At 40.3% G+C, this 24,467-nt stretch overlaps 2 protein-coding genes across 2 annotated transcripts; both read left to right on the top strand.

Annotated features, from left to right (window-relative positions):
* Nucleotides 1-1,351: 1,351 nt before the first annotated feature.
* LOC116222526 (protein asteroid homolog 1-like) lies at nt 1,352-6,251 on the top strand. The gene is made up of 6 exons (XM_042709228.1): nt 1,352-3,547; nt 3,670-3,883; nt 4,492-4,536; nt 4,885-4,959; nt 5,288-5,309; nt 6,188-6,251. The coding sequence occupies exons 1-6, from the start codon at nt 2,240-2,242 to the stop codon at nt 6,249-6,251; spliced, it is 1,728 nt and encodes a 575-aa protein (XP_042565162.1). The 5' UTR covers nt 1,352-2,239.
* On the top strand, nt 4,950-9,274 carry LOC116222405 (protein asteroid homolog 1-like). The gene is made up of 2 exons (XM_042709005.1): nt 4,950-6,356; nt 8,660-9,274. Exons 1-2 carry the CDS (start codon nt 6,292-6,294, stop codon nt 8,982-8,984), a joined length of 390 nt encoding a protein of 129 aa, XP_042564939.1. The 5' UTR covers nt 4,950-6,291; the 3' UTR covers nt 8,985-9,274.
* Nucleotides 9,275-24,467: the final 15,193 nt, after the last annotated feature.

Below are 24,467 nucleotides of genomic sequence, written 5' to 3' on the forward strand. Positions count from 1 at the left end.
CAATTAGGGGACAGCATAGTGAGGGATTCGGCCAGTGAACATACTGATGAAATTAAAAAGGAATTGACTCAAAAAGAGAATAAACCACCTTTGTTGTGTAGAATTCTTAGGATTTATATCCAAATAGGATTTAAAGAGACTAAGACCTCCCCTAGGTTTTACATGTATTTTCATAATGAAAAAGAGCAGTACTGTATCTGGTTCTTTTGAATTGTTAGTCTGACCACTTTAGCAGAACTGGGACGGGAAGACCAGATATAATTTATAATTTTTTTTTTAAATAAAATAAAACTCCAAGTATCAGTCACCTTTGCCTATTATATTCTGCCATGAAAATATTTGAGGGGAAATGAGACTGTACAATCTCTCTGATTTGAAAGCACAGATCCCTGCCCCAAAAAGCATGGCTCTAGCATGGTGAGCCAGAATGCAAAAAGACTGCTTCACTTATTCCTCAAAACTATGGTCAGTGGTCTGTGCTTCCAGTTATTTGGTATAAAAAAGTCAACAGCCACTGTTTGAAACCTTACAGTGTCTCATACATAAAATAGTTCTTTCAGACGGAGTGAAAAAACAAACAGTCTGGATAAGCTAGACATGAAATAGGCGTCACTTGTAGATTGGTAGTTCCTGCACCGCTATGGAAACAGAAAGACTGAAGGGGCCGATTAGGGGGGATTACTGCTCTAAGTTCCAGCAGTGGAAAAGCGCCTCTGGTTAGGCTCTTTTACTGTTTCATATATATTTGTAATTTTGTATTGGTATGTTGTTTATTTAATCTCTGTGTGTTTGTGTGGTGAGGTTGCACACATGAGTAGCTGACATCAAAGTAGGCCTACAGTCCACTGCATTCAATTTCATTTTAGCCTCAAAAAGGTTCCCCAGCTTATATTGTATGTATTTTCTGGTACAAAATAATGAAATGGCGTTATTTTGGGGACATTTCTGTAATAAAGGATTTTTTAGCAGGCTATTCTGTATGAAATGTTTTTTTTTTATTATTATTATTCAGACAAGGCCTGTTACATGGTTGTTGCGGCCAAGGCCTACATTCCACCTCATTTATTTGTTTATTTATTTACTTCTTAACTTACTCATTCATTCAGGCACGAATTGATGCCTTTTGTATTCTAATGTTTCGTTTGTTGTCTCTCTGATGTTCCTGAGCAACCCTAGGGATTATTCATACATTTTGATTATCGATGAGCTTTGTTTCCCAAACTCCTGTTTTATAGCCTATGATTACATTTGATACACTTCAACTTTCGGTTTCCAGTTATATAAAACTGGAAAACAGGAGAGACAGGAAGTCCAGAAACATTTTGAATATTAAAGAAGGGCTGGGTCAGAGATGGGTGGAGAAGAGGAATCGGTTTACCCGTGACACGAGAAGGGGTAGAGATATTAGGAGGAATCTGTTCAAAATCTAACAGTTTGGAGATGAAGTTGGGAGAGCCATAGGAAAAATATCAATGGCACAAATACTATGAATGAATCAATCAATAAATCAACATCATATGAGCATACACCACAGTGTCCATGAAAAATAGCGATTTAATTATGTACATAAACCAGCAAACAGCGCACCAGGAGGACAACTCAAGAAGAGGAGCAGAATAACAGACAAGAAAAAACCTATAGTGGACTACTGGCCATTTCTCTTCCTCTTCTGATAAGCTTGGTGAGTGATTCGTTTCAAGACTAAAGTCGAAATGTCGAGAATAAAGTTAAGATACCATTTCAATGTTGAGAATAAAGACACGATGTTGGCTAGGTTGAGGACTTTATGGTAGGCTGGTAGAGTCAAGAATAAGCATAAAGGGACATAAATGGTGGACTACAGTACAAGGATATTGTTACTAGTTCCAGTGTTTGAATTTGTGTGAGGCCTGTATAAAGTCATTATTATCAGATAGTAAGTCATAATTATGAGACACTAAGAGAGATTTTTTCCAGTGGCAGAGATGGGCTTCCATACAATACAATGCGATATATATTAGACAGAATAGATCAAACTTAAAGATCATTAAATAAAATAGCTAATATGGTGGATTATGGGTCATAGTGAGATCATACTGTTTCTGATATGTAGCGTAGTCATGAGTTTTAGCTTAGATATATAAGATGATGAACAGGGACAAGAGGGTGGAAATGAAGGAAAGAGAATGAGTTATAAATTAATGTTCTCCTTTTTTTTTTATTTCTGGCAGTGTTGCTGACAACCTGGAAGACAGACATCATGGGAGTCAGAGGATTAAAGTCTTACATTGAGGGAAATAGTCTGTTTTTAAAAGACTGCTATTTTGAAGGTAGCGAGTTAGTTATAGATGGTTGTAATCTGTGTAATATTCTTTACGATGGATCAAAATATGATCTGAAGCATGGTGGAGATTATTATGCTTTTGAGATTTTGATCAAAGACTTTTTTAAGGCTTTGAAGAACTGCAACATTAAGCCCTATGTTATCCTTGATGGAGGAAGTGACCACACTGACAAAAAACTGGAAACCCTCAAGCAACGTGCCCGAGACCGTATTCAAATTGGTAAAGATTTATCTTTAGGGCAGATATGTTCCAGTGGCGGCATTAAGCCAGTACTCTTGGAAAGTGTTTTCAAACAGATCCTCATTCATCTGAAGATACCATTTGTTCAGTGCATGGAAGAGGCTGACTGGGAAATCGCTGCTTTGGCAAATCAGTGGAATTGTCCAGTTCTGTCTGATGACAGTGACTTCTTTATCTTTGACCTGAAAGCAGGAGTTTTACCCATTACACATTTCCAGTGGGACAAAGGTCTCACCCAGAAAACCATCCCAGCCAAAATATTTTCAGTCTCAGACTTCTTTAAGTGTTTCAACAACATGAACAAGCAGCTTCTCCCTGTCTTTGCTGCCTTAGCAGGGAATGACTATGTAAACATACACACTAAGATTGGATCTTTCCGCTGGGAGAAATTCTCCAGCCGCAGTGCTCCTTTCTCCAGATCCCATGCACGTCTCGATGGTATCCTCCATTGGTTGTCTGGCCTCCCAAATACAGAGATAGCTATTGGAGCTGTGCTTGGTTTGCTCAGAGATCAGATGGACAGAGATCCAGTCCGGGAGGCTCTCACAGCGTGCCAGAATGAATATCAACTGACAGAAGGCAACCTTGCCCAGTTCTTCTTGAATGGTGTCGCCCCCAGCAGGCTACCAATGGAACTGCAGGTTCTCCCTGGCTGGATCCGCATGCCATTGTCTGAGGGAAAAATTAGCTCGGTCGTCATTGATGCCCTGGTTTTGCAGAGAGTACGATTAAGCTCTCAAGTTGAGAATTTTGACCTCCCCAGCAGCAATGCGATCTCAAGGCCTATTCGCCAGGTGCTTTATGGCCTGCTGTTGTCTGGACAGAAGCAGAGGGATGATAGGAAGCCCAGCGTGGCTCGTGTGGACCCAGGAGAGTGCTATGTGGAAGAATATGACAGGGAGGGCTTGAGTCTGAGCTCTTTCTGGGTAAAGGCTGCCTGTCCTGCTAGTGGGAAGAATCTGCATCTGGACACACTGAACGAGGTACAGTACACAATCATAATTCATTTTTAATTTGAGAGATTCATTGGGTTGATAAATCAAAGATAAAACAAACATTTCAACAAAGCTCTGAATTGACGGTGATGTTTGTCTTGGTGTTCCAGGAACCACGAGAACCACGACTGCAAGTTCTCTGTGACACACTCGGTGTGCCCAGTACCATTTCAACATCCATTGCAGGCAAATTCCAGCTACCTGTCTACGTCACATGCTATTGGCTGAGTGTAGCCGACCCACAGCCACATATAGAGCACCTGTGGTCTCTGCTGCTGGGATTTGTGTTTGGGGAGCTGAGTGGCCGATACAAGGGCCAGGAAGGTACATTTACACAAAGGCTTGATGGAGGACAGCGGTCTATCAATTACTCTAAGAGTTTGCTGAAAAAGCTAATTAGGCTACATTGAAGAGTGAAATATATATATATATATATATATAAGATGATTGTAAAACCTTTTTAGATTGTAGTGGACCTTGGTCCCAAGTGGAATGTGTTGCTTACTAAAAGTGACATTTTTCAAAAAATATAATTACACCAACCTTCCACAACATTCAGAACGAGAAAAGATCATTTTGTTGACTTTTGTGAATACCTTCTCTACAATAATTTGCTATGATTTTCAGATGATTTGACTTTTCAACAAACTGAGTGAAAAGGCAACAACAATTAGTCCGATTAGTCGATTCAACTGAATTGGAGCGGTTCACTTTACTCAAATGATTTATAGTTTTCCACGGAGATGAAAAATTAAACTACAGCCTGAAATTATGAAGTTTGGTTCATGTTGAAGACACAAATATTGCCTGGCTTGACAATAAAGCTTTCTTCATTTTCTTTTAGGGTATATATCTGGACATAGTAGGGAATTTGACCAAAATGTACATAAATATTGGCTTAAATATCCCCATTTCTGTTTGTTTTTTTACAGAGTCAAGACGAAGGACAAGGTCTGAGTCTTTTGACCGCCCAAATAGTAAGTAGGATAAACTTGGAAACACTGAAAGGAGAAGACGTGCGTAGTGACGCCTTGCGTCTGTTTTCACTGGCGTAATTTGGGCACACTGATATATAATCTACACATATAGGCATTGGATTTAGCAAATAAAGAGTATTATAATTACATTGCCATCAGTACGGTGCCTGGAAATAGGGATAGGTAAATATTTTCGTAGGACAGGAGGATCTTTGGTGAATTCCTTTTATTTGCAATGTCTTTTAACTTGGTGGTGGTCTGTGCACTCCCAAAAGACCCTCAGAGTGCAAGAACTGAAATTCCTTGAAGATTTATTTTCCTAAAACACTTCTTTCTTGTTGTTTACAGTGTCAGATATAAATCCCTCAAGACAAGGTGAAAGCATGGACTCTATGGAGTTACCGACTGGCAGCCCTTCAGATGGTGAGTCAATTCATGTGAAATGAGTGAGATTTTTACAATGTAACTTTCAATGTAACTTCAATCTGGTAAACTGAATGACTAATCATTTTTCAAATAATTATATATTTAAGCATAAACTGTTGCCTACTTGATAAAATGCTGGAAGAAATGCATTTGCCAAATAATTAAACTTTGCTTTCCATTTATGCCCATGGTTGTTCAGGAGAAACTTGAGTTGCCAGTTCCATTTCCACATGCTACCCCACGGTTAGGTGCCCTACACTATCAGCCGGTCATTAGGGAATTTTAACACTGAGACTAAAGGTCACGGTATACTATCTGCGTCCAGGTAACATTCAGGTCCACGCATGGTGTGCATGGTGTGCATGATGGATGCTGTGCCTGCTGAGTGCATATGTATGTAAGGTTTAAAACACTGGCTCAGGGTCAAGAGAAAGCAGAAAACATTCACACTATTTATTCATTCATCAGATGCTTTTATCCAAAGCAACTTACAGTACAGTACAGCATGTGTGCTCTCTGGGAATGAAACTAATGGAGACACGGTAATACAATGAAATCTTTGTTTATTTCAAACTTCTGCAAAACATAGCTGAATTAGTCTTGCTGTCTCCTGTCTGTTTGAACAGAACAGGCGTAAATTCAATGATTTTGATTATAAATGTTTGAAATGATTGGAATCAAGGCAGAAATAATAGATCAGTAGAGCACAGATCAGTAGAGAAATATTAATATTTATTTTATTTAATCATTATTTTAATTTTTTTTTACTTTTCATGACGACAGGTGAGGTCTGTGGTGTACTTCGTTGTGGATAAGTAAAGCCTATTTTGCTAAAACATTTTAGTCCTGGTAATCCTTTGTTTGGCATGTTGGTGAGATTATTTAGAGGACCATTTCTCAATGGTTTTGTTCTTTAATGAATGTTTGCTTATTAATTACTTATTTTTCAACAAATAACTCAATTATAATTAGAAAGAGGGAAATTTGCAACTTTTTATTGCAACTTTCATTTGCTCCCACAATCTCATCGCAACAAACACCTAAAAAACACTGCAACTTTCATCGCAACTTTTTGGAAAAGCTACCGCAAAATCAGGAATTTTAGGCTTCAACTATCCCAAAAAAAGGCCTGCGAAATCCTGGAGGGGCTGGTAGGTGAAGGGACAGAGAGTAAGGAAGATCAGCAGTGTGCCCTCCTCTAAACAATGTGGTTTTGTTTCTGCAGGTATAGCGCTGGTGTGGAAAAGATTGAACCATCTCCGGCTTTACCCTACGACTGGAGGCCCTGACCTGGAGGCAGCTCACACCTACAGCCAATGGCAGGGGTGCATGAAAGACAGTTACACGCTCAACCAACTGTTGTGCCTCCCTCTGCCTGAGCCAGAACTTGCACGGTATGTTTACCTCCCTGTGGCCCTTTACCCTACTGCACACTACCATAGAATTATAGATTGGTGTGCAAGATCCTTAGGAAGCTGGGGTTCTTCCTCAATACCACATCTCTATGTGTTCAGCTCTTCTATCTTGGATATGGGTATGATCATTACCCTGTCATAATGTGTGGTCTCACCTTTTAACATGTTGGTCAGAATGAGTATCTTTGTGCCTTGTAAGACATGTTGATGTGTTGCACACTAAGGGCCTCATTTACTAACATTGCGACCACAGCGTAATCAGCGCCTTTACCAAACCGCATATAGCGCACAGTGTTTTTCCGCATTTTGCCTGGTATTTATCACACCACATCCTGGTTGCGTAATCAGCGCCTAACCCTGCCCATTAGTGTTAATAGTGCGCCGCTAAAATAGGGGAGAATGGGCCTGCGAGTTCCTGCCGCCATGGATGATGAGTTAGATTTAGAATTAGAATTAGAGCTTTTGGTTCACGGTTACAGCTAACTTAGACCCCGTCCAACTAAATATAGAAACGCATAAATATTTCTCTATTTAGCCCTTCTGTCCACACTAAAACGGCGTATTCCGACAATGAAAACAATGCTTTTCAAGGGTTGAACAGGACCGTATTGTCAGGATCGCTCTCGGGGATGGGACCCGAGTCGCTGGATTTGGGAACCAGCGTTTCAGCCAAGTGTGTCAGAGAACCCAATAGCAGGATGCAGTTCAGAACTTGGTTTCTTTATTATTTACAAAAGATAATTCCAAGCAGCGATAGTCCAAAACACAGAAGACACTTCCAAAAACAGAGGATAAGAACGAAAAAGGTTTAAGTCCAAAACACAGATCAGGTGCAGGCAAAAGGCCAAAAACTAAGGAGATACAAAAGGTGTAGCTTTCATGTAATGAGACACTAGCCTGATACTAGCTATGGCTAGAGGCGAAACAAGTGCGAGAGAGCACTACTAGCTAAGGTGCTTGAGAGCACTGCGAGCTAAAGTGCTTGAGAGCACCGCGAGCTAAGGTGCTTGAGAGCACCCTGGCTAATTAACAGAAGTGACAATCACAGAATACAAGACAGGTGAGGACACACAATGGAAAACAGGTGAGGGAACATAACGGGAAACAGGTGAACACACAAATCACAACAAATGCACATGTGTGCGAAAACAAGTCCGTTCTTTTTGTCCTTTGGCCACCAGAGGCCGCCAATGTCCCAATTGCTGGCAATCGCTGCCAGCATCGTGACACGTATAGGTGCCTTTCCCTTCTGTTCAGTGCAGGTGCCCTACATTCTGTGATTGTTATTTCATCCTTTTTACACCGTGATGCCAGCGTTACTTCTCCAACATTCCATCTAATGTTAGGAAGGGGACACTCTTTGTGAAGATGCGTTTATTGTGGACAGAGAAGTTTGATTGCCATGGCACTTGGGGTAGCTTGCGCTCGAAAGGCTATAACGTCAAAATAGACATGGAAGGTGAAATGAATATGCTGCTCTGTCTCTACAATTTACTTAGTTTAGTTAGTGTACTTCAGGTACAAGTTATTTTCCTAAATAGATATACGTTACTCCTACGCAGAAGGCGAGCACTGTACTCGGTGTGCATGAACGATGGGAAAAGGCAAATAATACGGTTTAAACCAAACATTGAGCTGCGATTCTGGGTAAGACCTGGCAGAACAGCTAGCTGGTGGTACAACATTGTATATGCCTATATTAAATGATATGTCAAATATAAACATTTAAACAAATAACATTTCTGATGTTAATTAATTGTGTCAAATTTCTCGCACATAGTTTTCATTTAGCAGCTGATATGTCATGCTAAATCACCTCTTGTTTCGTTACTAATACATAATTAGGCGCAATTTACACAGCTCCTCCCATCTCTTTGCGACGAACACCCACTTTCCCTTATAGAACGCAATCTGCGTTTTTACTCAAGTGCGTTGCCTTTGTAAATACGGTTTTATGTCTTTATTTGCGCAGAAATTACGCCTGAAATGGGAACAATTCTGTTAGTAAATGAGGCCCTAACCGTGTTATTTATTTAATGTTAATTTAATTAGTTCCATAGATAGTTTGTGGATAGACAAGAGTTAGTGACCGTTTTTCTTTCCACCATGTTAAACATGCCATATAAATAATGTTCTACTGAAAGGCCAACATTTGTATGTGGTCTACCCATGGGGTTTGAAGCATGAAGTGTCAGTAAGTCAGGTCAAAATACTAGCTCACTGCCCTTAGTAAGTAATGTATTTTTACAGAAAGGCATGTTTCCATCTCCTGTATTTCTCAGGCTTTACTGTGGACCCTTGGTGCACCAAGCTGCTCTGAGGCTGAGGAGAGGCGTTACCCCGGAGTCATTGCTCAGCGCGGAGCCGATCGCCATGCAGCTCTTCAGAGATCTCCAGCATGCTGTGCTGGACTCCCTGGATGCCGATGTTCGGTCCAGGTTACAGAAAGCACCACAGCGAGATCACCCAAGGGAGAGACAATCCCAGTCTGTAGGGGACGTGGATGAACTGGCCACACGATTCACACAGATGTTTGAAGAGGAGGATGAGGATGAAGACTATGGCTGCAGGAGTGGCAAGGCAAAGACTGAGGATGAGGAAATCTAAAGAGATGCGTGCCGCATCCGCACCAAACACAAGAAGAAGAGCAGGGCCCTGCGAGCTCACAGTCCTATTCAGCTGAAGAAACGAGAGAGAATGTTTTGGACTCCATGAAATGCACACTAAGATGAATATTTGCTAATTGTTTAATGTTTTAATGATTTTCATTGTTTTAGACTTGATTCATAATCTATTGTTATCTGCAGGTTTTATGTTGTACTGAACTATATTAAATATGCAACGTGATCTCCAAAACCTGTTTGTATCAATGTATACGAAATATTGTGACAGAAAAATTCGTAAATTTACATAAGAAATTTGTAAATTGTGCCAGAGGAGAAATTCATAACAATACATACGTATGGCTGGAGCGCATCATTAACCACGCCCCAAAATACAACGTGAGTGAACGTCTGTCTCCCCTATATTGGATTGAGAGCTCCCTATTAATTCCATTGTACCAAAATATGTGTAATTACTTGTGTTCTGCGTCATGAAATACAGTTTTTCTGTTATATTGTTACAATTTAAGATTGATTTCTCGTTAAAAATGCAATCATAACACGTTTATTTTACATCGTTTGACTTCATGAAGGGTATTTCTACGGGGCACGGATCCCCGTAGAAATGGGGTGACGTCATCAGTTGTTTGTTTGACCTTTTTTTGCTTAGATTTCTTTTTTACTTACCGAGAAGTAGACACTGCACAATGTAAAAATCTCGTTATTGTAACTGAAAAATACATCTGAGGGGATTTGCGAGGTGTCTGGGCCAGCTATCTAATGTTAGCAGTGTGATTGGTTGTTGACCTGTCAATCTCACTATAAAAGTTTCCGTCAACACCATTAGAGGTTGGATACCCGACCCGAGCCCATCGGAACCCGACGGGCCGGGCCGGGTTCGGACAAATATTTAGAAATTATACTCGGGCTCGGACATCAGCGCGATAAGGCATTGAACATTACATATTTCAAATATCTTAATAACGTGTCTGCTTCACATAAAGCAGAAGTAAATCATATTTTAAAATAAATCACGTAAGGGATAATGTATTGTCCGGCAGTCATTATCTAAAAATAAATCCCAACAGGACGAACAAGACCCCGACGCGCAGTGGAGTGGTCTTGTTTCGTCCTGAAGAGATTTATTTTATTATACGGTTACCTACCAAAACGATAGAAGAGATTCCTCCAAGATACCTCTTTTTAATGATTTTGTTGCCGTTTCGTGATTTCCGCTAAGAAAAAATAGTTCTTCACACAAATAGAACTTAAAATGTTCAGGTGTTGCTTAGCAACCCATTACTTGCTGACTTCAAGTAACAATGACTTTCCGTTACATTAAATGACCGGACTACTTGTGGAATGATATGAAAGAGAATTAGAAGCACAAAACCCATTGCCAATGACCCGTTGCCAATGATATCTTTTCGCAGCCCATTCAAATCAACTGACCTTTTTGGAACATTCTGAAGAGCCGTAAAATAAATTTAGGATAACAGCCTTCTTCCTGTGGTGGGAATTTGTTTATGTCGTAGCTGTGACAAGGCGATTACAGGTGGCAAACTGGCATCATGGAGGAAGTTAAAAAGAAACTGTCATCTGGAGAGTTTAAAACGCTACTAAACAAAGGGAAATCTACTGTACACTCTTAGAAAAAAGGGTTCATGGGGGTGCTATATAGAACCATGGGGGTCTTAGCCAAGGAGATAGAACCCTTTTGCCTAAAAAGGGTGCTATTTCATACACGTGAGGGTTATTTGAACTTCAACGACCGTTTATGGAACCTTTCTGAAGACGTTAATTCTTCACTGGATTTAACGGTAAGTGACACACAACCCTAATCCCTTTCATTTCAATCATAATCATTACCCGTGTTGTCTGCAAATCAAAGCCAGAAATTATGCCTCTTAAGTTAAAAACAAGGGGCGTTCTTCATAAACGTCAGTGGGCGTTAACCGGTCAGCTGTTAGCTAGAATCTATAAATTCATTGTCTCTGAATGATTTTAGCAGCAGCTAGCTATCCTATCCTGTCACCCTACTGGATCCATCATTAAGATTAGTTTTCTACTTCCTTGTCAGGCTGACAAGAAAATCAACTATCGATTATATGATTTTGAGCTTGTATATATTCACTGTCCTCCCGGCTCCCGATAAGTTAAGCTAACTAAATTTAGCGTGCTAGCTAGCATAGCGAGTTGCCATTAACTAGCTAGCTACAAACGTCAGCCAGCAATGCAAAAGAATGATATGGCAGTAACTACTTCATTACCAGGCTATCTAGTTAAATTACAGGAAACCAGCCATCAAGTACATATAATTGAGTTGTATCATTGTCAACACAAGTTTTTTGTTTTATTTTTCGTTTTAAAGAACAGGAAATTGATGGAGACTACTGGGCCTCACTGAACGGATGGTTGAAGAACTATCCCCGTCTATGAAATTGCAGGTGATGTTTGTGAAGGAACTGAACTAGCTCCTAGAACAGTAAGTGAGGTGTTAATCATTCAGTAGACATGGTAGTAAATAGGCATTTTGGAAGTGAGTAAGCATTTAATTAAACTAAAAACTTTTCCTCTTCTCATCCAGACATGAAGTTGGATTGCCCCTGGACCATGCTGACAGTAAGTATAGCATGTCTTCATTAACTCATGTTCATTACTATTATGTGTGTGAAGTTTTAAGTGTGTGATGTTCAGATTGTTACCATAGGCATAGGCAAAAGACTGTCCTGTCTAGACTGTCCTGTGCCAGTGTTGAGAATGATGCTTCGACAAAGACCATGCTCGTCTTCTTTGACCCAACCATGGCCAACAGTATTCAGTCTGCCCACCTTCCCCCCAGAAAAAGTAAGTGAATTACAGTGTAAAGACTAAAAATAAAACCATTTGAGTAGGCAAGTTCTAATTACAATGAATGATCTTTCAGGTACCCAAACCATAAAAAATATACAGATGTTCTGGGATCTCATCACCAGATTTCCGTTTCTTGGAGAACACAGCTCCTCTGGTATGTTCTTTCCCAACTGTTATGCAAAACATTATTCCTCAGTTCAATTTCTATACTACTTTGATTTTGTGCCAGCCTCATAATTTATGTCTATACCCACAGGAGACCCTACTTGAGTGTCTGAGGAACAAAATAAAAAAAGAAAGGTCACCTTTAGGCAACTTGACGTCCAGGAAATTAAGAGAAAGTTTGGTGCTGGAGGAAACAGAATTGTGGACCATGTGCCTCTGGAGGAACCACCTGGACATCAGGTGCCATTTTTTTTATTCTTGCTTGTCTTTAGCCCAACTGTGTGCCTATGTCTGTATGTCTATCTGCTTGCTAGTCACAGTTGTCATTGATTGCCGGTCTTAATTCTTAATTTTACACATTTCTTATGGCTAATTTCAGAGAGAAAATAAGTGCAGATTGGAAAACGCAGTCCAGATGCTTTCTGGGAATTATCCAACACAAGAGGTTTGCAATATTTTTGTGAATGAGATACGGAATTATATTCTCTATTGTTTAAACAAGGTATGTGTTGGTTTTTAACAGTGCAAATTGACATTTTTTTCCCTTACACACTTCTCATTTACATAGGAACCACCCAACTCATTTCCGGTCATCAGCCTCCACGATGCAGACTCCCCTCCTTGCCAGGAGAGCATCCATTATGATGGATGGCATCACCATTATAAGCGGCGAGATGGATGTGGCACATGCCATTCAATGTCTGCTGGAGATGTACTTCGTCATTGGTGTGGAGTACCCCCGGCAGATCAAGCATACCCTTAGCTTTTCAGAGCATTATCTTTTCAAAATACAAAGTTAAAAAAAAGTGTCCATCCCTGTTCTGAAATTATATAACCAGATTAGTTCATCACTGTTACTGTTGAGTTTTTAAATAAAAAAATACAGTCCATTTTTGAATCCACCTCTCCTCTCTTTCTTTTATAGTAACAACAGCATGTAAACAAAGGTTTGCTATCAAGTTATTGGTTATTTTATTTAAACTAATAGTTGCATTTAGCCTACAGCTCTTTCCCAAATGGTTATACAAGAATTATTGAGAGGCACTATTGCAGTATTATTCACTATCATTAATTATTATTATTGATTAAGTGTTAAAATATGATACAAAAAAATAAATCGATCAAAGGTTTTGGGAGAATTAATAAACCTTTTAAAAGGTGCTGTTTAGAACACTTTTAAAAAAAAGAAAAGAACCCCTAAGGGTTCTTTTTATTGAACCCTCTGTAATGGTTCTATATTTAACCTTTTGAGGGTGCCATATATTGAACCCTCTGAAATGGTTCTATATTGAACCCTTTGAGGGTGCCATATATGTACCAAGCTATAGAACCCTAAAAGGTTCAATATAGAACCTTTTGTTTTTAGAGTGTATGGAGATATTTCTGCTTAGTAGTCGAGGCAGATTCTAATGAGGCTGTTGGATATGTCCAATGTAAGAAGTGTGAAATTTTAATTAAATATGATTGATATGACCATGATGGTTGGACTATGTAGATATTTTTATAACGAACGTTGCCAGGAACTTAAAGTTTTCAAGAAAAAAAAAGATCTTTAATGGTAAGACTTGTTTGTTGTGCCTCCTCTGGTGTAGCATATAACGTGAGTTTTATTTAGGGCTAGCAGATGCCTGCCGTGTGTAATGTGTAGGCTATTTCATTCCGTTCTTGCAATGTGACAGGCTATTAATAAAAAATGTACGTAAATGTGTCATTAGAATGAACAGTTGAGACATTGACTCCGTCGGGCTTGGGTCGGGTTCGGAGAAAACAGACATTTCTTTCTGCAGGTGCTATGGGAGAGCTCAGCGTTTTACCGAGGGTGCTATGAAATGAGGGTGATAGCCTATGTGTCACATGGTTCTCTACTACAACAGCTCCCCACCATATTGTCTATCATCTGTCTACATGTTTGCTCTCTAAAGTGTCTTTGGGGTCCATGAAAAGCGCTATACAAACCGATTGTATTATTATTATTATCATTATCTAGGCTACTTCCGACGGACGCGCACATAGCCGCGCTCATCTGCGATTGTCACTGACAAAATGCATACAGCATGTTATAGATTCCACAATCCCAAATACTTCACTTTACATTAATAATCACATAGAACCTTATGTATACCTAGCACACAGACAGACTGCTCGTCCTAGGCTAAATAGTCTGATTTTTTTCAAGGCGGCTCCAAAAAAAGAGGAAAAAGGCAAAAAGTAAAAATCTTCGGCAAAAAAGGGCCTCTTCGTTGCCAATCAACCGAAACGAGTCTTCAGCGACACAGGGCAATCAATGCATGCAACAAATCAGACAGCATTCATTAATGTTACACAGCTAATAAGGCCTTAGTTACAGTATACTCCAACCACGCAAACTGTTCCATCCAGATTTTACAAAAACTCCTTTGTTGGACTCCAAACATGCGAGGTGGATATTTCTGGAGTTGTGGTCTTCTTGGACCATCCTGAGCGTTCATGCTTATGTCACCGATGCTGCTAGCACCATGGTTAGCACCCTCAGTAGCGGTGGAGGGTTGACCTCCTTGACCACAACGTTCCTCTCCTTAAAAATCCACACCAGATACCCCTGGCATTTCTTCTTCTTCTACGTCACTCTCATTTCTTAATCGTTCTTCCAAACGTGGACATTTAGGTAGCAAAAACCGATGCATTGTTGATGTTAACTTGAAACTACCAGGCACTAGCTCGGTTTCTCCTTCAACCGTCTGGGAACGTTAACGTTCACGTGTGAGACGTGAACATTGGGTCAAAGGTTATGACAGAATGATTTCAATCTGTGATCATTTTCTTTTGTGAGTAAAATATTATTATCACACAATAAATAACGCAGAATGAAATTAAATGACAATAATGAATAAACCATTATTTTCTTGGGGGTGCTATGGCTAATCCAGGGGGAGCTAGAGCACCCCCTAGCCCCTCCCTGGCACCGCCCCTGGGAGAAAATATTTGAATGGCTGTCGGGCTCGGGCACTACTCTGTACTCTGCGGGCCGGGCTTGGACAGAAAAATTTGACCTGGGGTGACAGGGCCTCCTCAGTTGCTGCACCCTCCCTCTGGAACGCCCTCCTCATCCACATCCGTCAGGCTCCCACCCTATCATCATTCAAACAAGCCCTCAAAACCCACCTCTTCAAACTCGCCTTCACCTGCTAACCCCTGCTCTCTTTCCCTCCCTACCCTCCACTACATGACTCATTCCGCACAGCTTCTCCAGTTTTCTTTTTTACTAAAATGTTCTGTTTGTTTGTTTTGTTTGCTCCTTTGTGTCCTTTTTTGTTTTGTTTTGTTTGTCTTCGCCCTCTGTAAAGCGTCTAGAAAAGCGCTATATAAAATGTAAGTATTATTATTATCATTAAATCAGTCACGAATTGACACCTTCTGTGGTCTAGTCTTTCATTTGTTGTATCTCTGACATTCTTGAAATACAAGAGTCTATGAGTTTAATTTCCCAAACTCCCATTTTACAGCCTATGATTACGTTTGATACACTTCAACTTTCGGTTTCCAGTTAGACCTTGAAGGAAACAGAATTTAAGGTTTAGAGGTAATACTGATGTACAATAGTCAATAATCCAATGCATTTTATATCTATTTGTAACTGTTACTTTTATTTGGACTTAGGCTAGAATGTAAGCATTTCTGGTTGAATATACTTATGATGGTTTGACCTGAGTGAGGTGTGATGAGTGTTCTCACTCTCCCCTCCTCTTGGTCAAGTCAAAGTGCCTTGATGGCCCTTGGCCTCCTGAATACAGGGCCTGTTAGATCTTAAGTCTCACAGTTTGAGTTCTTAACCCATTTCCTCTGCGTAGCAAATGGCTCAGAGCCTTCCTGTCTAATAGATAATAATCTGATACATATTCATGAAGGAATGAAGCCTATGGGGTGACACCCCTTATACTCAGAGGGCATATATCTGAAATGTTACAATGGCTGATTAGAAAGATTCTTAGGTGAAGCTCTATTGAGTGAACTTCTGTCTGTCTTCCTTGGTGTGCACCATTGTACAAGATTAAACCTGTTTCCAGGACTGATCATATCTCAGACTGAGTCTCCAACAAATATATGGCATAAGAATTACTATCAACCTATATAAACAAGCAAAACAGGAGAGACAGGAAATCAAAAACATAGGGGTAGAGATATTAGGAGGATTCTGTTCAAAACCTAACAAGTGTAGAGATGAATTAGATTTGTTTTTAGCCATAGGGAAAAAAAGCAATGGCAATAAATAATGTAAATCAATCGATCAATCAACATAACATGAACATACACCACAGTGTCCATAAAAAATATTGAATTGTGTAAACCAGTTTAAATTGTTTTAACAAAATCAAAAGAGACAAGAACACAAGCAAGTCATATCACTGGTTTAAATCAATCTAATTAAAGTTCAAGTCAGTTCGTTCTTTTCCTGTTCAGGCCATTCTGTAGTGCAGCTGAAGGAATCAGAATTTAAGGTTCAGAGTTAATAATGAGTTAATAATGATATATCATAGTCAATAATTCAATGCATCTTATATCTAGTTGTAATTGTGTAGATAAACATTCTTTTTGCCCTCTCAAACTGTGTAGTTGGCGAACGTTACGGTTTGAGTGAATGGTGAGCGCGATATGGCGAAATGGATGATAAAAAGCTTCTGAATGGAAAGTTTACTTTTAAAAGTTGTGTTGTGCAAAAGAAGCGAGCTTCACTGTTGTCTGAAAATGTCAACAGGCAGCTGGCTGAAAGCAAAGAAGTAGTAGGCTTACCTTTTATTGGTAACCTAACTGTTACGGTTCATTGTTTCTGAAATAAGAGGCCTGACTGCTATGTTCCCAGCAAACTTGAAAAAAAGAAGGGACATTTAGAATAGATACAAATTTGCGATTAATCGCGATTCATTTTGAGTTAACTATGACATAAATGAGATTAATCGCGATTAAATATTTTAATCGTTTGACAGCACTAGTTAGAATGTAAGCATTTCTGGTTAAATATTCTGTTAGAGAGAGAGGTTGTTTGAGGGAGGTGTGAAAGGGTCAGCAAATGACTCAGAGACTTGTGTCTCTGAAGCCTCATGAATACAAGGTGACACCCCTTATACTCAAAGGGCATATAAACTGAAATGTTAAATTAATACTTTCACAGCTAAAGGAGAAAAGTTTGAACAACGATAAGGAGGTTCAGGCGCCAGCTGCCAAGTGGGTCAATTTTAATCTGCCAAATTTAGTAATCTGATTTACTACAGCAATAACAAAAAAACTCCACACTCAACAAATTCTGCTACACGATTTAGTCATGCTTGGAACTGATCAAGGAGCAAAATAGGCGTCACTTGTAGATTGGTATTTCCTGCACCGCTATGGAAACAGAAAGGCTGAAGGAGCCGATTAGGGGGGATTAGTGCTCTGAGTTCCTGCAGTGGAAAAGCACATCTGGTTAGGCTCTTTTACTATTTCATATACATTTTTTATTTTTTATTAGTATATTGTTTATTTAATCTCTGTATGTTTGTGTGGTGAGGTTGCACACATGAGTAGCTGACATCAAAGTAGGCCTATAGTCCACTGCATTCAATAAAATGTTAGCCTCCAAATGTTGCCCCATCTTATATTGTATGTAATTTCTGATGCAAAATAACGAAATGGCGTTATTTTGAGGACATTTCTGCAATAAAGGACTTTTTAGCAGGCTATTTTGAATGAAATGTTTTTTTTTTTCAATTATTTTTCAGACAAGGCCTGCTACATGGTTGTTGTGGCCAAGGCATACTGTCCGCCTCATTTATTTGTTTATTTATTTATTTACTTACTAACTTACTCATACATTAAGTCACGAATTGACGCCTTCTGTAGTCTAATGTTTTGTTTGTTGTCTCTCTGACGTTCTTGAGCAACCCTAGGGATTATTCTTAAGTTTCGTTTCCCAAACTCAGCCTATGATTACATTTGATACACTTAAATGTATATATAGACCTGGAAAACAGGAGAGACAGGAAATCTAAAAACATTTTGAATATTTAAGAAGGGCTGGGTCAGAGATGGGTGGAGATGAGGAATAGGTTTACCCGTGACATGAGAAGGGGTAGAGATATAAGGAGGACTCTGATCAAAATCTAACAAGTTTGGAGATGAAGTTTGGAGATGAAGTTTGGAGAGCCATAGGAAAAATAGCAATGGCAACAAATACTATCAATCAATCAGAACATCAATCAGAACATCACATGAGCATACACCACAGTGTCCATACAAATTAGTGATTTAATTGTGTACATAAACCAGCAAAACAGCGCACCAGGCAGACAACTCAAGAAGAGGACAGCAAGGAGCAGAATAGCAGACAAGAAAATGCCTTTAATGGACTACTGGTCATTTTTCTTTCTCTTCTGATAAGCTTGGTGAGTGATTCAAGAATTCAAGAGTGATTTGTTTCAAGAATAAAGTCGAAATGTCGAGAATAAAGTTGAAATACCATTTCAAGAATGAAGTCGAAATGTTAAGAATAAAGACACAATGTCGAGAATGAAGCTGAAATACCATTTCAATGTTGAGAATAAAGACACAATGGCGGCTAGGTTGAGGACTTTCTGTTAGGCTGGTAACGTCAAGAACAAGCATGAAGGGACATAAATGGTGGCCTTCAGTACAAGGAGATTGTTACTAGTTACTGTGTTTGAATTTGGATGAAGCCTGTATAAAGTAAGTCATTCTTATGATAGTAAGGCATAATTATGAGATACTAAGTCAGAATTATGACAAACTATGTGACTTTTTTTCAAGTGGCAGAGATGGGCTTCCATACAATACAATGCAATATATATTAGACAGAGAATAGATCAAACTTAAATATAATTAAATAAAATAGTCGATATGGTGGCTTTTTTTAAGATAATCGGTCATGGTGAGATCATACTGTTTCTGATTTGTAGCGTAGTCATGAGTTGTAGCTTAGACATATTAGATGATAAACAGGGACAAGGGGGTGGAAATAAAGGAAAGAGAATGAGTTATAAATTAATGTTCTCCTCTTTTTTTCTTTCTGGCAGTGTTGCTGACACCTGGAAGACAGACATCATGGGAGTCAGAGGATTAAAGTCTTACATAGAGGGAAATAGTCTGTTTTTAAAAGACTGCAATTTTAAAGGTGGCAAGATAATTATAGATGGTTGTAATCTGTTTAATATTCTTTACGACAAATCAAAATATGACCTGAAGCATGGTGGGGATTATTATGCTTTTGAGATTTTGATCAATTACTTTTTTAAGACTTTGAAGAACTGCAACATAAAGCCCTATGTTATCCTTGATGGAGGAAGTGACCACACTGACAAAAAACTGGAATACCGTGAGCAACGTGCCCGAGACCGTATTAAAATTGGCAAAGATTTATCTTTAGGGCGGATATGTTACAATAGCAGTATTAAGCCAGTACTCTTGACAATTGTTTTCAAACAGATCCTCATTCATCTGAAGATACCATTTGTTCACTGCATGGAAGAGGCTGACTGGGAAATCGCTGCTTTGGCAAATCAGTGGAATTGTCCAGTTCTGTCTGATGACAGTGACTTCTTTATCTTTGACCTGAAAGCAGGAGTTCTACCCTTTAAACATTTCCAGTGGGAAAAAAGGCTCACCCAGAAATTCATCCCAGCCAAAATATTTTTAGTCTCAAATTTCTGTAAGTGTTTAAAAAACATGAACAAGCAGCTTCTCCCTCTCTTTGCGGCCTTAGCAGGGAAACATGTAAACATACACACTATGATAGGATCTTTCAGCTGGGAGCAATTCTCCAGCTGTACTGCTCCTTTCTCCAGATCCCATGCTCTTCTCGATGGTATCCTCCATTGGTTGTCTGGCTTCCCAAATACAAAGAAAGCTATTGGTGCTGTGCTTGGTTTGCTCGGAGATCAGAACGACAGAGGTCCAGTCCGGAAGGCTCTCACAGCGTGCCAGAATGAATATCAACTGACAGAAGGCAACCTTGCCCAGTTCTTCTTGAATGGGGTCGCCCCCAGCAGGCTGCCAGTGGAACTGCAGGTTCTCCCTAGCTGGATCCGCATGCCATTGTCTGAGGGGAAAATGAGCTTCTTTGTAATTGATGTCCTGGTTTTGCAGAGAGTCCGATTAAGCTCTCATGTTGAGAATTTTGACCTCCCCAGCAGCAATGCGATCTCAAGGCCTATTCGCCAGGTGCTTTATGGCCTGCTGTTGTCTGGACAGACGCAGAGGGATGATAGGAAGCCCAGCGTGGCCCGTGTGGACCCAGGAGAGTGCTATGTGGAAGAATATGACAGGGAGGGCTTGAGTCTGAGCACTTCCTGGGTAAAGGCTGCCTGTCCTGCTAATGGGAAGAATCTGCATCTGGACACACTGAACGAGGTACAGTATACAATCATAATTCATTTTTCATTTGAGAGATTCATTTGGTTGATAAATCCCAGATAAAACAAATATTTCACCAAAGCTCTGAATTGTTGGTGATGTCTGTCTTGGTGTTCCAGGAACCACTAGAACCACGACTGCAAGTTCTCTGTGACGCACTCGGTGTGACCAATACCATTTCAACATCCATTGCAGCCAAATTCCAGCTACCTGTCTACGTCACATGCTATTGGCTGAGTAAAGCCGACCCACAGCCACATATAGAGCACCTGTGGTCTCTGCTGCTGGGATTTGTGTTTGGGGAGCTGAGTGGCCGATACAAGGGCCCGGAAGGTACATTTTCACAAAGGCTTGATGCCTAATCCTTAACACATTGCTCACCTGCTGCAATTTGACTAGACATTGAACCAGACATTTCTGAGAGCAAAAGCACTGGAAGTCACACTAGTAGATTTTAGGAAGGGAAGCTGCATAGAGAATCACATCCTCCTTATTCATGAAATCATTCTGTGGGACAGGAAAGATCAGGAAGCAAGTGCTATAGTCTAGAGTTGGCTAGCTACTACCACTGGTTTCAGATGTTTGCCCTCTGAAAGACTGGGGAGGCACGATTATAGTTTCCTTAATTAAATAGCTGTAAGCAGAAAGAATCATACAGCACAGCAGTACATGCAGTAGAAGTTTAGTTCCTCTCAATACACATAGGTGAAGGAGCAGAGAGTAAGGAAAATAAGGAATGTGCCCTTCTCTAAACAATGTGGTTTTGTTTCTACAGGTATACCGCTGGTGTGGAATAGACTGAACTGCCTGCGGCTTTACCCTACGATTGGAGGCCCTGACCTGGAGGCAGCTCACACCTACAGCCAATGGCAGGGGTGCATGAAAGACAGTTACAGGCTCAACCAACTGTTGTGCCTCCCTCTGCCTGAGCCAGAACTTGCACGGTATGTTTATCTCCCTGTGGCCCTTTAACGTACTGCACTCTACCATAGAATTACAGATTGGTGCGCAAGATCCTTAGGAAGCTGGGGTTGTTCCTCAATACCACATCTCTATGTGTTCAGCTCTTCTACCTTGGATATGGGTATGATCATTACCCTGTCATAATGTTCAGCCTTACCTCCTAACATGTTGGTCAGAACATGTGCCTTGTAAGCAGTGTTGTGCATGAACGATGTGAGAAGGTGAATTTCCTCCCTTCTCACCGTGGCCAGAAAAGGGCTGTTGCACCGTAATGGTTGGTTCCGTGCTCTCCACGTCAATGGTGGGGTCCAATTTAGCCCAAGTGGCTGCCCTATGTTAAGGGTGCCTCAAGCAAGCATGGGGAAGACTGGCTGAGAGATACTTTGCCAAGAGAGGCATACGACAGCACGGCTACAGAACTTTGGGGAGAAACAGGTGTACTGCTTTCCCTGTTTACCGGAGTGAGGTGAAACAGTGCGTGTCTAGATGCGTGGACACTTTTAGCTTTGTTTTGATCCCTTGTTTTGTGTGCCTTGTCTCTGTACCGTGTTTGTGTGCCTTGTGTTGTGCTTAGTGTGTGTAGGTATTTGTTTTCGATGGCCAGTAAATGTACTTAGTTTCTGTGCCTAGATTGGGACCTGGCTTGGGCCGAACAGGTGCCTGTGATTGGACCTAGATAGGACAAGCAGGTGCCCAGGGTGCAGAGTACTGCAGTACCTGTGAGTACGGCCGGCATGTGTTTGTTTTATGGTTGGGCACATGTCTCGGGCTGCTAGAGCCCTTTGTAAATAAATATATATATACTTTTATGACAACCACCATCTTCTGCGCTGTTCTTCCACACTTCACCACCCAGTCCAGTCGCCACATCCCCAAACAACGTGGGGTGACCGTCCGGTCCCTCACAAACGAGTTCAAAAGAATGCGTTCATTGAACACGTTCATTTTTATGAGAACGATGAACTGAACGCAACTTAATGACAAATAATGAATTTGAACGGTGAACACGTTCATATTATCTGAGGTCTAGCTAAAACGTTACGGAATGTTTTACTTCTCCTGAAGAGAGACGCTGTCTAAATCGAATGCTTGCAACATGTCGTTGCTCAGTGCCCGTAAAATTTCCACGATGTAGCCTAACCTAAACCAATTACTCGACTTCGCACTACGTTACCCATGATTCATCGCACACACATGTAGAACAAACAAGCAACGTATTCGGTCTCTCGGTCTCATATAAAAATGGCAAGTGAAAGCAGAGACGCAGACTCAGGGACTACATCCGATGCACCTTATTATTATTTGCGGGATTTTTACACACTGTCTGATAAAAATTCCGACAATAAAAATCTCACCTCTCTGTGCAAATTGTGTCCTCCTGCGCTGAACCCCCCCCCCCCAAAAAAACTTTATGTCCTCTGTCCACACATTTATTTTATAAATTTAAATTATAGAATGTAAGTTCTAGCCTAATAATTGGTTTTATAGCAAGGCATAGCACTATGATTGGTTGTGCCTTTTGTTTGCAGGCTATAAATAAACAAACAGTCAGAATTAGCAATAATTTAAAAAAAATGTAACATTTATTTTAGGAATTGATACATATGAAGTACAGTTTAAGGCAAGGGGTAGTGATGGATAACATTTTCTTTAAAAAAACAAGTTAAGTCTTTCATTCTCACTTTCGACCTTAAAACTATGAAATTAACTGAACTATGAACTAGTTCAGAATTTAAATGGTGAACTTTGAACGTGAACTATTCATGTTTACTATGAACGTGAACTAGTTCATGAGAGGTTTGAACTTGCACAACACTGCCTGTAAGACGTTTTCATGTTTGCACATTTACATTTATTTAATGTTATTTTCATTAATTCCTTAAATTACTAAGAAGACTACTCACTTGTCACTGGCCCTAGTTTGTGGATAAACAGGGCCAGTGACCGTTTTTAGATACCGTTCCACCATGTTAAACATGCCATATAAATAATGTTCTACTGATAGGCCAATATTTGTAAGTGGTCTAGCCATGGGGTTTGAAGCATGAAGTGTCAGTAAGCCAGGTCAAAACACTAAGGCACTGCCCTTAATCAGTCATTTATTTTTACAGAAAGGCATGTCTCTACCTCCTGTTATTCTCAGGCTTTACTGTGGACCCTTGGTGCACCAAGCTGCTCTGAGGCTGAGGAGAGGCGTGACCCCGGAGTCATTGCTCAGCGCGGAGCCGATCGCCATGCAGCTCTTCAGAGATCTAGAGCATGCTGTGCTGGACTCCCTGGATGCCGATGTTCGGACCAGGTTACAGAAAGCACCACGACGAGATCATCCAACAGAGAGACAAGCCCGTTCTGTAGGGCACGTGGATGAACTGGCCACACGATTCACACAGATGTTTGAAGAGGAGGATGAGGATGAAGACTATGGCGGCAGGAGTGGCAAGGCAAAGACTGAGGATGAGGATGAGGAAATCTATAGAGATGCGTGCCTCATCCGCACCAGACACAAGAAGAAGAGCAGGGCCCTGCAACTCAGTCGTATTCGGCTGAAGAAACGAGAGAGACTGAGCTGGGCCTGAGAAACACGGTGACTGTACACAGGAACTCAGGACTTTTTTTAAAGCACTTAAAGCAGTTAAATCTGTGCACTTGGACACCATGAAATGCACACTAGGATGAATATTAGCTAATTGTTTAATGTTTTAATGATTTTCATTGTTTTAGACTTTTGATTGATAATCTATTGTGATCTGTAGGTTTTATGTTGTACCAACTATATTAAAAATGATAGTATATGTGACAGAGGATATTCATTTCTGTTTTTTAATTTAAAGGTTTTTAATTTCTGTATTTTCTGCTTGGATCCCTGACTTTGTTTTCATGCACCCATCCAGAGTCAGGATGGGCGGATCCCTCATAGACAATTTGTGAACTTTAAACCGTAATTTACAAGATCACAAGATGTTGATGCATTGAAGGTCTAGTTGCTAGGTCTTGGTTGTTAGTCATGTAGTTTGATGAATACTATTTGTTCCTACACTTGAAACACAATCAGTTCATTTGGCTGGATCCATCAAGTGGAAGTAAATGTCAGTGTTGGAAGAGTCTGTGGAAACATTCCATTGGCGGC

The sequence above is a fragment of the Clupea harengus genome, chromosome 11 (genome assembly GCF_900700415.2).
Source record: "Clupea harengus chromosome 11, Ch_v2.0.2, whole genome shotgun sequence".
In the NCBI taxonomy this organism is placed as follows: domain Eukaryota; kingdom Metazoa; phylum Chordata; class Actinopteri; order Clupeiformes; family Clupeidae; genus Clupea; species Clupea harengus.